Source organism: Leopardus geoffroyi, chromosome C1 (genome assembly GCF_018350155.1).
Source record: "Leopardus geoffroyi isolate Oge1 chromosome C1, O.geoffroyi_Oge1_pat1.0, whole genome shotgun sequence".
NCBI lineage: Eukaryota > Metazoa > Chordata > Mammalia > Carnivora > Felidae > Leopardus > Leopardus geoffroyi.
The window spans coordinates 85798643-85813239 of record NC_059328.1 but is presented as its reverse complement, the minus strand read 5'-3'; the positions used below and the strand labels follow the sequence as shown (position 1 = coordinate 85813239).

At 38.5% G+C, this 14597-nt stretch overlaps 1 protein-coding gene across 15 annotated transcripts in view; it reads right to left on the bottom strand.

Annotated features, from left to right (window-relative positions):
* The window catches only part of CDC14A (cell division cycle 14A), a 188864-nt gene that overhangs the window by 61166 nt on the left and 113101 nt on the right, over positions 1-14597 (bottom strand). For all 15 annotated transcript variants that reach the window (XR_006712541.1, XM_045478431.1, XM_045478425.1 and 12 more), the window contains one exon: positions 8588-8726. Coding sequence is in view for 14 of the 15 variants with exons in the window: in XM_045478431.1 (XP_045334387.1) it covers positions 8588-8726 (139 nt within the window). In the remaining variant the exon portion in view is untranslated. The remainder of the gene's footprint in view (positions 1-8587; positions 8727-14597) is intronic.

The window sequence follows — 14597 nt, the reverse complement described above, 5'->3', positions numbered from 1 at the left end:
GTACATTAAAAGACACACAGCACATATATTTGACAAAAGACTTATATCTAAAATATACATACATATATCAAATCATTGTTATACACCTGAAACTAATGTAATGTTATATGTCAGTTACACCTCAACTTTAAAAAAAAAAAACCTCACTGAAAAGCAGTGCCTTGTGTAAAGATGCAATATACAACTTTTAACTGCTGTTCCTAATATTAAATAATTTGTAGAAAAACAACATATTTTCCAACAACTCTGTATATAGCACTGTGAAAAATAATGGTTTTGTAGTAACTTCAGAAAATGTTTTTAAAATAAAATAATACCTTGGAAATTCTGCAAGAAAAGGGGGGGGTGGTGGGAGAAATTAAATATATTTGATATTAAAAAAATAAAATAACATAAAATATATTTTAAAAACTACTACAATCAACAAAAAGACAAAAAATTTAATAGGCAAAGACTTGGCCAAACATCTCACAAAAGATACGTATGTATATGGAAAGATATTCAACATCAGAAGTCATCAGGAAAATACAGATTCAGAGACTATTTCACACCAACCAGAATGGCTCCACTCTTGACCCAAAAACAAGTTTACAAAACAAAATGTTGGCAAAGATGTGGAACAATTAGAACTCCTACTCATTCAAGTAGTATATAAAATGATTTAACCACCTTGGAAAATTGTTCTTCATAAAGTTAAACTATATCTAACCCTATGATCCAGAACTTCATTCCTAAGTATTAAATTTTTTTTTAATGTTTATTCATTTCTGAGAGAGAGAGAGACAAAGTGCGAGTGGGGGAGGTGCAGAGAGAGAGGGAGACACAGAATCCGAAACAGGCTCCAGGCTCCGAGCTGTCAGCACAGAGCCCGACACGGGGCTCAAACCCACAGACCACGAGAGCATGACCCGAGCTGAAGTTGGATGCTCAACCTACTGACCCACCCAGATCCCCCTCCTAGGTATTTAAATAAAGGAAATTTAGACATATATCCACAAAAAGACTGGCAGAAGAATATTCACAGCAGTTTCATTCATAATAACCAAAAACTAAACATCACCCAAATATCCATCAACAGTTGTATGGGTCAATATGTCATGATAAATTTACGTAATGGAATACTAAGTAATAAAAAGAAACAAACTGCTGATATACTTAACATGAATGTATCTCAAAAACAATATTCTGTGAAGAAAAAGAACCTAAGAACAAGCAAAACAAAGCTATGGTGTTAGAAGTTAGAAAGTGATTAAAAGGGAACCCCTGTGTGCAATGAGTGGGAATATAAATTGGTGCAGTTACTGTGGAAAACAGTATGGAGGTTCCTCAAAAAATTAAAATAGAACTACCACACAATCCAGCATTTGCACGTCTGTGCATTCATATGTAGAGAATAAAAACACTAACTCAAAAAATTATCTGCACTTCATTATAGCATTACTTACAATAGCCAAACATAGAAACAACCTAAGCATTTGTGGTAGATGAATAGACAAAGGAAATGTGTCATATATATATATATATATACACATATATATATATATACATATATATATATACACACACACACATATATTTCATTTTACATATATATACACATATATATGTATATGCACATGTATATATACATATACACGTGTATGTATACACACATATATATGTGTGTGTATATATATATATATATATGTAAAATGAAATATCATTCAGCCATAAAAACAAAGGAAATCTTGCTATTTGCGACAATACGGATGGACCTTGAGGGCATTATGCTAAGTGAAATAAGTCAGACAGAGAAAACAAATCCCATATGATCTTACTTATATGTGGAATCCACAAAACAAAAACAAAAACAAAATAAAACTAAGCTCATAGATACAGGGAACAGATGGTGGTTCCCAGAAGTGGGGGGTGGTTGCTAGAAGAGGGTCAAAAGGAACAAACTTCCAGTTACAAGATAGGTAAGTCCAGAGGATGTAATATGCAGCATGATGACTATTTAATAATACTGTATTTGTATATTTTAAAGTTCTTAGAGAATAGATCTTAAAAATTCTCACCACAAGAAAAAAATTCTGCAACTATGTATAATGACAGTTTAAAACTAGATTAAAAATGTGGTGATCATTTTGCAATGTGTAGAAATCCCAAATCATCATGTTGTATTATCTGAAACTAGTATGTTAAATGTTAGTTATACCTCAATTTTTAAAAAAGAAAGAAAGAGATTGCTTTTGGAGTGTGACGGGGGAAACGCACTGAACAGGAACATAAGAGAACTTCCTAGGGTATTAAAAATGTTCTGTATCTTGTCTTGTGTTGTGGTTACACAGGTATACATAATTGTGAAAACTCACAGAACTAAGATCTTTACACTTTATTGTATGTGCATTATACCTCGATTTAAAAACCTACGTGAAGATGTAGTATATATATAGATATATATATACACACACAATGGAATACTACTTGGCAATCAAAAAGAATGAAATCTTTCTATTTGCAACAACGTGGATGGAATATGCTATGTAAAATAAGTCAGAAGAACACAGATATCATATGATTTCACTCATGTGGAATTTGAGAAACACAGCAGATAAGCATAGGGGAAGGGAAAGAAAAATAAGATAAAAACAAAGAGAGAGTCAAACCATAAGAGACTCCTAAATACAGAGAACAAATTGAAGGTTGCTGTAGGGGAGGTGGGTGGAGGGATGAGTTAAATGTGTGATGGGTACTAAGGAGGGCATTTTTCAGGATGAGCCCTGGGTGTCATATGTAAGAGATGAATCACTGAGTTCCACTCCTGAAGCCAAGACTACACTGTATGTTAACTAACTTGAATTTAAATTTAAAAAAAAAAACTTAAAAATAAATAAATAAATAAATAAATAAATAAATAAGTGAATATATATACTCTAAAGTAAAAAATCAATTGTATTTCTAAGTACCAGCTTTAAACAATCAGAAAATAAAACCTAAAAAATAACACCTTTTATAATGCATTCAATAACTTCAAATATGTAGGAATAAATGCACAAAAGACACACAATACCTCGTCACAGAAAACTAGCAATATTTTTAAAATTGAGAGAAGTTAAAGAAGACCTAGATAACAGAAGGTAAAAGCAATCTCAAATATGATCAAAGATGGAGGGTTTACACTCCCAGGTACCAAGATTAATTTTAAAACTGCAGCAAATAGGGGCACCTGGGTGGCTCAGTCAGTTAAGCGTCTGACTCTTGGTTTTGGCTCAGGTCATGATCTCATGGTTCATGGGTTTGAGCCCTGCATTGGGCTCTGTGCTGTCAACTCAGAGCCTGGAGCCTGCTTCAGCTTCTGTGTCTCCCCCATCTCTCTGCCCCTCACCCACTCATACTCTCTCTCTCTCTTTCTCAAAAACAAATAAACATTAAAAGAATTAAAAATAATAAAATAAAATAAAATAAAATAAAATAAAATAAAATAAAATAAAGTAAATAAAACTGCAGCAATTATAACATGGAGGTACTCGTGTCAAGACAGACAAATTAACATAGACTGGAGTACAGAATCCAGAAACAAACTCACATGTGTACACACACTTGGTTTATAATAAAGGTGACACTTTAGAAATGTGACAAGGGTGGTCTTTTTGATAAATTCTGCTGGGTCAACTAGGTATCCATTCGGGAAGGAAAAAAGGGCCTGGGTTCCTATCTCACAATATATTCTTAAAAAATTTTTTTAATGTCTATTTTATTTTTGATAGAGGGAGAGCACAAGCAGAGGAGGGGCAGAGAGAGAGGGAGACACAATCTGAAGCACGCTCCAGGCTCTGAGCTGTCAGCACAGAGCCCGACGCAGGGCTCGAACCCACAAACCGTGATCATGACCTGAGCCGAAGTCAGATGCTTAACAGACTGAGCCACCCATGCGCCCCTCATAATATATACATATTTTTTAAAGTAATTCTTGCTCAATTATCAATCTAAATATGGTGGGGGAAATTAGTAGATCTTGTAGAATAAAACATAAAAGAATATGGTATGTTTTGGGTTGACAAAAATGTCTTCAGTAGAATATAAAAAGCATTACCTACAAAGGAAAAGATTAATGAAACTGGACTGCTTCAAAATTAAGAAATTCTATTCAAAAGACAATATGGGAACAGTGAAAAAGCAACCCCCAAAAGTAGAAGAATATATCTGCATTCCACAGAATGAACAGTGTGCATGTAACCAGAATACTGAGACTCCTGCAAATCGACAAGAAAAAGTCTGATAGAAAGATAGGTAAGAGATAAGAAAATATATTTCATAAAACAGAATACACTAATGGCCAATAAATACATGAAAAGTTCAACCACATTAGTTATCAGAGAACAGCAAATTAAAACTACAAAGCAAATTGTCACTGCAAGCAGAATATAATGACTTCAGTTAAAAGACTGACAATATCAGGGCTCCTGGGTGGCTCAGTCGGTTAAGTGTCCAACTCTTGGTTTCAGCTCAGGTCGTGATCTCATAGTTTTGTGGGTTCTAGCACCGCACTGGGCTCTGTGCTGGTGGTATGGAGCCTGCTAGGGATTCTGTCTCTCCCTCTCTCTGCCCCTCCCACTCATGCTGTCTCTGTCTCTCTCAAAAATAAATAAACTTTAAAAAAATTTACAAAACAAACTGACAATATCAAGTAAGTATGTGAAGAAAGTGGAATCCCACTCACTGTTGATGGGAATATAACCTGGCATATTTACTCTAGAAAAGTCTTTAGAGATACCTGCTATATAACTGAATGTTCCACTCATAGGTATACATCCAAAGACAGATGCACCAAAGATATGTAATAGCCCCAATTTTTTTTTCTGTTGTTGATTTTATTTATTTATTTATTTATTTATTTATTTATTTATTTATTTATTTGGATGTTTTAACTTTTTTTTTTATATTAAACACAATTTTTTGTTAAATTGGTTTCCATACAACACCTAATGCTCATCAACAGGTGCCCTCCTCAATGCCCATCACCCACCTTCCCCTCTCCCCCAACCCCATCAACCCTCAGTTTGTTCTCAGTATTTAAGATTCCCTTATGGTTTGCCTCCCTCTCTCTCTGTAACTTTTGTTTCCCCCTTCCCCTCTCCCGTGGTTTTCTGTTAAGTTTCTCAGGATCCATATATGAGTGAAAACATATGGTATCTGTCTTTCTCTGTAATAGCCCCAAATTGGACACAACTTAAATATCCATCAAAAGAAGAGCTAATATGTTACACATTCAAGCAATGGAATTTTATCCGTCAATGAAAATGAATACACTCTTATTAAACATAACAATAAAATAATGCTGATTGAAAGAAGCCAGACACACATACTATCTGATTCCATTTGTATAAGGTTAAAATCAGGCAAAACTCATCTATGATGTTAGAAGTAAGGGTAATGGTCACACAGGCAGAACTGGGTGGTGAATGGAAGGGGCACAAGAGAGGCTTTTGGGTGCTGGTAAATGTTCTATAGCCCAATCTGGAAAGTGGTTTCATGGATATGTCCACTTTGTGAAAATTTACTGAGCCAACCTCTCAAACCACCCACTCCCAGCTCATTATATTCTACCCACACTAGCCTTCTTTCTGGGCTTCAGAAACGGTGTGCTTGTTGCCATACTAGGACCTTCGCGTGCCCACTGCCAAGGACACATATCAGGCTGACAGCACCGGCTCCTTCTCACCCTCAGGGTTCTGGCTCTCCTTCAAGAAGCCTTCCTTGACCACCAATCCAAAGGGCTTTCCCGCCCCCTGCAATCACCCCCTCCCCTACCGCTTGTCTCCACTGTCACATCACCGTCAGAAATCATCTCATATAGGGGCACCTGGGTGGCTCAGTCGGTTAAGCATCCAAATCTTGATTCTGGCTCAGGTCATGACCTCATGGTTTGTGAGTTCAAGCCACACACTGGGTCTCTGTGCTGACAGCACAGAGCCTGCCTGGGATTCTGTCTCCCTCTCTCTCTCTGCCTCTCCCCTGCTTGCTTTCTCAAAATAAATAAACTTAAAAAAAAAAAGAAAAGAAAGAAAGAAACCATTTCCTATATGCACTTACACATTTGTTTATTGTCCTCTCCTTCCCCTAGAGATATTACACCCAGGGAGTACTCCTGTCTGTCATGTTCAATGCTGCAACTCCAGGCCCAAGAACACTGCCCGACAGAGAGCTCACACCTAACAAATATCTGTTGGATGAGTGTCACAAATGTACTAAGCAATGTCTTCCACTCTGCGGTACATCAAGACACAGGCTTGGAAAGGAAAAACAGGAGAAGAAGAGAACAAAAGAAGTGTACACAGTCAAGTAAAGCACAATGCTACCTCCGGGGCCACTCAGAAGTATAAAGATCGGACACCTACCTTGATGGAGGTGATCTAGTAAAGCCTGGGAAAGCCCGGGAGTGATGCGGGCATTTTCCCAAGCTAGCACTATCAGAAATATTGCAAAATATGGAAGGTCTAGTGCTTTAAAGAAAGAATCTGCCTTCAAGAAGGTTCTGCCTAAGCTTTAATGACTTATTTTAAGACTGATTTTGGGGCGCCTGGGTGGCTCAGTCGGTTGAGCGTCCGACTTCAGCTCAGGTCACGATCTCACAGACCGTGAGTTCGAGCCCCACGTCGGGCTCTGGGCTGATGGCTCAGAGCCTGGAGCCTGCTTCCAGTTCTGTGTCTCCCTCTCTCTCTGCCCCTCCCCCATTCATGCTCTGTCTCTCTCTGTCTCAAAAATAAATAAACGTTAAAAAAATTTTAAAAAAAAGACTGATTTTAACTGAATGACTTTAATTAATGACTGATTTTTGTGCTTCAGTTATACAAGGAAATCATTCCTGTACCTCGATTCTTACAGAAAAATACTTAGAAAACTATAATACGGACTCACACCTAAGGAATTATCCTGAGTTTTCTAGCTTAAGTATCTGTAAGTGAAAAAAAAAATACTTTTCTTTGATCTAGAGTGTCTGTGCCTCATAACCTCATTTCTTCTGTTATTATTTTGAGATGTGGCAGAGAGAGGAGGCATAGCAGGGAGGTAGGAGGGAGGAGTGTGCAGGCATGTGGTGGGAGGATTGTGGTATCTGACATCTCAGGAAAATTAGGTGCAGTTCTCAGCTACATCTCTTCACCTTGTGAGCTGCACCTGGCAGCAAGGTGACCATTCGGTAGGTACACAGTAAATGAACATTCTTCCAAACAATGGTTTTAAGAGATTGATTGAATGTCTTTAAAGAACCGGGCTTATGGGTGTCTTGGTTTCTGTCTCCTAATGCTAAGGCCATGTACATATTTAACTTCAGCAACCAATTATTACAACAAGCATCTGGTAGATACACAGCACCAAGCTCTATGCTACAGGCACACATAATGCAAAACAGAGGAGACTACTGAGAATCTGGTAAAGAATACACTTCTAAAATAACAGAATTACTTTAGTTGTATCTCATAGGCCAACCCTAGGGAACCTCTGTCTTCTTAAACATCCTATTCTTGGCTATCTTTTTTTTTTCTTGTGATTTCTTTCTACTTCTGTATCATTCTTTGAAGCAAAGGTACAAATTCACATTTCCAGCACTATTTTCTTATTCCCCGTGGGACTGGCAACTAAAGTAACTCCTCAGTAGGATTCCTCAAATCCTTTTAACCATTTCAGATGCTTATGGCTTACTTAGAGCATCTTTCTGGGAAATCCATGACCATTCATTTCTCACCAACTTAAAACAATTTAAATGGTAAAAATTTTAATTATATAGAAAAGAATGTTATTCAAAGCACAGCCATCACAGCATAAAAAGAAAAAAAAATAAAATTTCTGTATGAGATATAATTGATAACATTTTAGAGCTGGACCTAAATCAGCTAGTGTTAATTTCATCTCCTCATTTTATTAATGGATAGATCTGTGATAATTCCAAAAATTTTAAAGGGAAACCAGAAAGGGTTGTTTTCTTATGAGTTAAATCTCTCCACCTTATAGGCTAGGGTTTGACAAATAGTTAATGAGTATGTGATTGAATGAATGAATGAATGAATGAATGACTTTATAAGCATTGTTGCAAATAACAGTAGTAAAGCTATTTAGCAGCATGGCCAGGACTAACAACCAGTTCTCTTTTTTCTTCCTTGGTAACTTCTCAGTTGCAGCTACTTTATTCATTTAGTTAGTTGTCAGGAAAGCAGCAATGTCACCGAAATCACTGACTGACCTTAGTTGTGTTTTTTTTTCATTCTGCTTTTAGACATGCAAACAAAAGAAAAGAATGAGAAGTGTCAAGTGGGATGACATAAGAAAATTGCACTGTAGCCAGATCACACATAAAAAATGACAGAAAAAAGGTAGGCAGAGATGGCTCTGTGACTTTCCTCTCTCACCTGATCTAAGAGATAAAAAAGGTACAAAGTTAGAATGCATTAGCTGTCAAACCAACAATATATTCCATTAGAGGCACAGACTTCTCTCACAACACAGCCATTTTATAACCATGGGCTTGACATAGTCCACAACCAGGAGAACAAGAGGTAGAAATGATCAGAAAAAGGATGGGATACAGGAAGGAGGACCATATACTTACTCTTCCAGGAAGTGCTGCTGCGGTCCTATAATGGAGCCTGGCCGACATATTCTGATCCAAGCAATTATTTCCGCATGTGTAAACCTGTAGTGTTTCATGACGTAACAGGCTATCAATGTCCCTGTTCTCCCAAGACCAGCTGCAAGAAAAGGAAACAGACCAAGAAATACAAAATAGTATAGCATATGAACCCACAAAAACACTGAAATCAAACCGTGCCCCAAACTGCAATGGTTTCCAGTATACTAGTGTTTTAAAGCCAGACGATAATGTAATGCTTTGTATGTGATGTGGGATTAAAAGATGATTCTAACTCCGGCAATCAAAAAGAATGAAATCTTGCCATTTGCAACTACATGGATGGAACTGGAGGGTATTATGCTAAGTGAAATTAGTCAGAGAAAGACAAAAATCATATGACTTCACTCATATGAGGACTTTAAGAGACAAAACAGGGGCGCCTGGGTGGCGCAGTCGGTTAAGCGTCCGACTTCAGCCAGGTCACGATCTCGCGGTCTGTGAGTTCGAGCCCCGCGTCGGGCTCTGGGCTGATGGCTCAGAGTCTGGAGCCTGTTTCCGATTCTGTGTCTCCCTCTCTCTCTGCCCCTCCCCCGTTCATGCTCTGTCTCTCTCTGTCCCAAAAATAAATAAATGTTGAAAAAAAAAAATTAAAAAAAAAAAAAAAGAGACAAAACAGATGAACATAAGGGAAGGGAAACAAAAATAATATAAAAACAGGGAGGGGGACAAAACAGAAGAGACTCATAAATATGGAGAACAAACAGAGGGTTATGGAGGGGTTGTGGGAGGGGGGGGATGGGCTAAATGGGTAAGGGGCGCTAAGGAATCTACTCCTGAAATCATTGTTGCACTATATGCTAACTAATTTGGATGTAAATTTTAAAAAGTAAAAAATAAAATTAAAAAAATAAAAATATAAATAAATTTTTAAAAAGATGATTCTAACTCAAGAAGTCTTCTAAAAATAGATCATATAATTAAAGGAAGCATATATAAGAAAATAGAAAAATCAGAGCAGGGGTCTTGAAAAACTATCAAGTTCAACCCCCGAGGGCCTTTGGGAATGACTGTCATTGTGAATATTGTTAGGCCAATGCTGGTTCGATGATAAGCACTTGCAAAATATCATCTGTCAGGTGTCTCCACCCTCCCCCCATCCTTGGCCCCAACCCAGGCTGAGGTGAATCTACAGTTAACAGTTTGTCTGTGTGACCCCCTGAGTTACCAGTGTAACTGATTATATTATCACACCCAATTTCTTAACCTATTTAAATGGTTAAGTTGGTTTTTAAATTTATTTTTTTAATTTTTGAGAAAGAGAGAGAGAGAGAGAGCAAGCGGTGGAGAAGCAGACAGTGGAAGACTGAGTATCTGAAGAGGGCTCCATGCTGCCAGCGCAAAGACCAACGTGGGGCTCAAACTCACTAACTGTGAGATCATGACGTGAGCCGAAGTCAGACACTTAACCGACTGAGCCACCCAGGCACCCAGGTTTTTTTTATAACTTAATTTAGAATAAGGAATCATAGAAACAAGTTGGAAGACACCATAGATGTCATCAAGCCCCATCAACTACCTAACCCACAAATGGTTAGGTCAACACTACCTCTATCAGATGATCATCCTAACCTCCATTTCACTCCATCAGAGACCAGGATTTCATGATTTCCTCAGCCAGTAGGTATTGATGGAGCACCTACTATTTCCAGGTACTCTGCTAGGAGCTAGGGACACGGTGACAAATAAAAGAGACACAGACCCTGCCCTTGGGAGAGCACACAGTCCACTGAGAAAGAACAAAGAAGCAAAAAGAAGTGCTCAAATTTCATTTCCCCAGGCTCCTGCATTTTCTAACAACTTTTGTGTTGGCTTATTTTCTTTATGTTGAATCCAATCTCTGTTACATAAGATTAAGTAACACAGGTAGAAATGAATTTCCATGAAATACTGGTTATTATCGTGAACTCTGATTTCTTCAGAGTGTTTTTAACCATTGCTGTATTTTTTCCTCTCTCCAAAGAAATAAAGGTGATAGGACTTTATTTACATTTTACCCAATCTTTTTTAAAAAATACACATTGACTCCCTCCTTTTGCAAAAATATTCAAAAACTTTATCAAGCTAGAGACAGGTGCTCAAAAACAGTAGTGGTTATTCATATACCAGAACAAATGTGGCCCAAAGATATCAACCAATTGACTCATATTAGTATAACAAATGAGTATGGAATTTAGGACTAAAATCCACACACACCCCCACCATGGCCCTGATTCTCATCCCAGAATTCTTTCCACTCAGCTCACATTCTGTCACTCGTTTTACAGGTACTGACTGAGACCAAATGTGTATGAGGCACCGTGATAGATCTGGAAACAGAAATACGAAGACAAGTAGAATGCTTGCCCCTCACAAACTATATAGGGCTGAACCAATAATGCTTACTTACAAGCATTTTCTAAATCTTTCTACATCTGGTTTCTCAGAGTTAGGTTCAGTACTGTAAATTTTTATTTAAGTATCACCCATGAGCAAGGCAGTATGCAGTTATTTTTCCACAACTTAAAATCTGTATCATATGTATTTTTTCCTATAGAAAAATAAAGTGGCTCTGTCTTTGTTTTTAAACATTAAATTCAGCCAGTCAAGTGTTTATTCAAGATGCCCCAGACAGGGTTTTCGGCTCACAAGATACAGGTATAAGCAAGTATAGGATATAATTTTTTACCACGGTGAGTATCAGAGTGGCCATAGAATAGTAAGCGAGAAACAATACCAAAGAAATGAAGTTTGACCTGGAACTGGACTCTCAGAGGAAAGGAGAGGGGACCGCATGAGCCACTGGCGTCTTCAAAGAATGTGTCATTGCCCACAAGGACTTTAGCAGACACTAAAGAATAGGAAGGTCAGAGAATATTTTCAGCAAAGGGTGCGGTGTACGAAAGTCTGGCTGGTCTGGAGAATTGTAAGCGTGTGTCGAGTGCAGAATGAGGTTGGATGGATGAGAAAGGCCAGAATAAAGAGCATCCCTGAGTCAAGAGGAGGGTTCCAGGCTTAGGTGACGAGGTTCCAAAGACATGAAGGACTGCCGAGCTACTGTTAGGAGACCCCAAAGCCAGGTCCATGGTGCTCTGGGCACTGATTAAGTCACAGCACCTGCATATATGTGTTATTACTCCTCAGATATGTGGAGATGATGCTTTGATGAATGAAATTCAACTTGTTTAAAAAGAATTACAGAATTCGTGATATCAACAGCTAATCAACATCAACTGCTATCATGCCAAAATCTGTATTTTTTCCTTTAATCGAAAGGGCAAAATAAAGCTGCCATGTATTTGGGGGGCAAGAAAGGGACATGATAAAAGCAGATGGATCTGGTGGCAGCACACGGGCCATGTTGGAAGGGCCAGAGAGCAGCTGGGGGGATGGGGCAGGAGGCTGAGGGGAGTTGAGGGGAGCACGGATAGGGCAGTGTGGACGTGGATGGAAGGTGGTGGAAAAAGGAAGAACTGAATGAGAAAGACATTTGGACTAGGTCACAGGGAAAGTCAAAGATGACTGATATTTCTGGCCTGGAAAACTGGTACAAGGTCAATTTAATCCATGAAAAGTCTGTCAGCACAGAGCCTGCTTTGGATCCTCTGTCCCCCTCCCCTTCCTTCCCCTCTCCCACTTGCAGTCTCCCCAAAATAAATAAATGTTAAAAAAAGAAAAGGAAATGGGAAAGTTGAAGGCTTTGTTTTTAATTTTTTTTGCACTTATTTATTTTTAGGAAGCAGAGAAGTGAGCAGGGGGAGGAGCAGAGAGAGAGGGAGACACAGAATCCGAAGCAGGCTCCAGGCTCTGAGCTGTCAGCACAGAGCCCGATGGGGGCTCAAATTCATGAATGCAAGATCATGACCGGAGCCAAAGTAGGGCTTAACCAACTGAGCCACCCAGGCACTCCAGACGGCTTTTTTTTTAAATGTTTAAGAATCTTTTCCCCAGAAGGAAGGGTCCTTTTGTCAGCTTTCCCTAGTCAAAAAGTAGAGAATATTTTCTCTAATCTCTCCAGTACTTCGAAATACGCTATGTCTCAGCAGATCTAAGACACCATCAAGTCGTCTAATGGTGTAATATGCACCCTTATTTAAGTTCTACTAAGTAAGAAACAATTACTATAACATGCTACCATTGTTCAGATCCATCCTAGTTCCACAAATGTGAAAGTGTGAAAAAGCTGTCTCTAAATCAGTGTTTCTTTCATTAGTGTCTCCTCCAGGAGCCTCTTTAAGACATTTTTTCCTGATTGTCCCCCATGATGAAATTTTACTGCCACAGTATACTGCATATCTCTTTATGTATTGTGTGTACATCTGTGCTTCATACAGAAAAAGAATGATAGGGGTATAGCTCAGTGGTAGAGCATTGACTGCAGAAAAAGAATGTTCCCCCCCCCAAAAAAACAATTCTCCCCCTTGGGGGCAATAATGCCAGGTTGAAAATACACAGCAAAACTGCAAATAAGGGTTGCCTGGCTGGCTCAGTCGATGGAGCATGCAACACTTGAACTCACGGTTGTGAGTTTGAGCCCCACCTTGGGGGTAGAGATTACTTAAAAATGCAAATGAAATTATAATCAAGCTCATGATTATAGATGCTTGACATTCCCTTCCCTTCAAGCCTTCCTTTTTAAATATTATATTTACACTGTTCTGTTAGATGAAGGGTGTGTGTGTCTGTGTGTGTGTGTGTGTGTGTGTGTGTGTGGCCTGTTTTCATCTGAAGTACCTTTTGCCCCAGACCAAACGTCAATATGCTTTAGAAAAGAGCAAAGTTTAATTATGGTCTCAGTGGGGCTCTCCCTTTAATGTTGGCGTTAAGAATAATTCGCCTTTCTGTTTCTGTCCAGGGCAGATACTCACTGCCTCTGCAGAGTTGTTAACTCTCGACATCCAATGAGGCTATAGGTGGTCATGGGGAAACACAGTGCAGCAGCCTGGGATAGGAACCTTGGCGGGAAGCTCGGTAGGAACCTGCATAGGACCCAGGGCGCAATGACCTTCCAGAGCCCCTCCTTGGAGTCACTGATGCCGGTGTCCGTCTGGAGAGGAGGTGGCCTTTCTGGAGGCAATGCTACCTCTGACCACTCCCCTCCCCATGCAAGGGTCTCGTTCTCTCAGTCAGGCTCCTAGTCACACACACTCACAACCAAAAAAGGTGATGCAGAAAATTTTCAAATTTCTCTGAAACTAAAGTTGCTTCCCCGTTTTAAAAAGAGTCTATAATTTAGGTCTATAAAAAGAATGTACTTAGCACTCAATAGTTAGGAGCTCTTACCACAATTCAACAGAATAGGAACATTTCACTAAGTTTCTATAAAAACTTTAACAAATTTCTTAGAGCATTCATAATTAAAGGGCTCCCTGACACAGCAAGACAAGACGTTGAAAAGTATTCTATTTATACCCAGTTAAATGCTGATTCCCTTACAGTGGCAGGCACTTTCTGAAATCCTATAGAATATCAACAATCACATATCAGAACATCACAGTGTTCCCATTTTTTAAATTATTGTTTGTGCTAGAAATTTTCAGAAATTCATAGTCACCCCTTTTAACAACCAAAAGGTAAACTATAGATACTCAATCATCGGTAAGATTTCACACATTCCCAGCAAATTAATTTCTAGTTTGATTCTATATACAGCACTTTATGTTGAGGCAGGACATATTCATTCTCTCTCCAGCAGCTAGAAAGTTCATGTGACATAGGATAAGATCCTCTCTCCCTCCTCCTTGTACTTCAGTTAAAATGTTCAGTGCTGCTTCAATTCCCAGAAAATTAAACTGACTTAATTAGGGCAGATGTCAAAATAATTAACAGGCCTATAGTAGATAAGTATGCTATTAAAAGCAATACAGCTGTAATTAAACTGAAGGTGTAATCTTTATAAAAGAATCCTACATGTGTGTACAAGTGGAAGCAAATGAAATAACATTATCCAAAA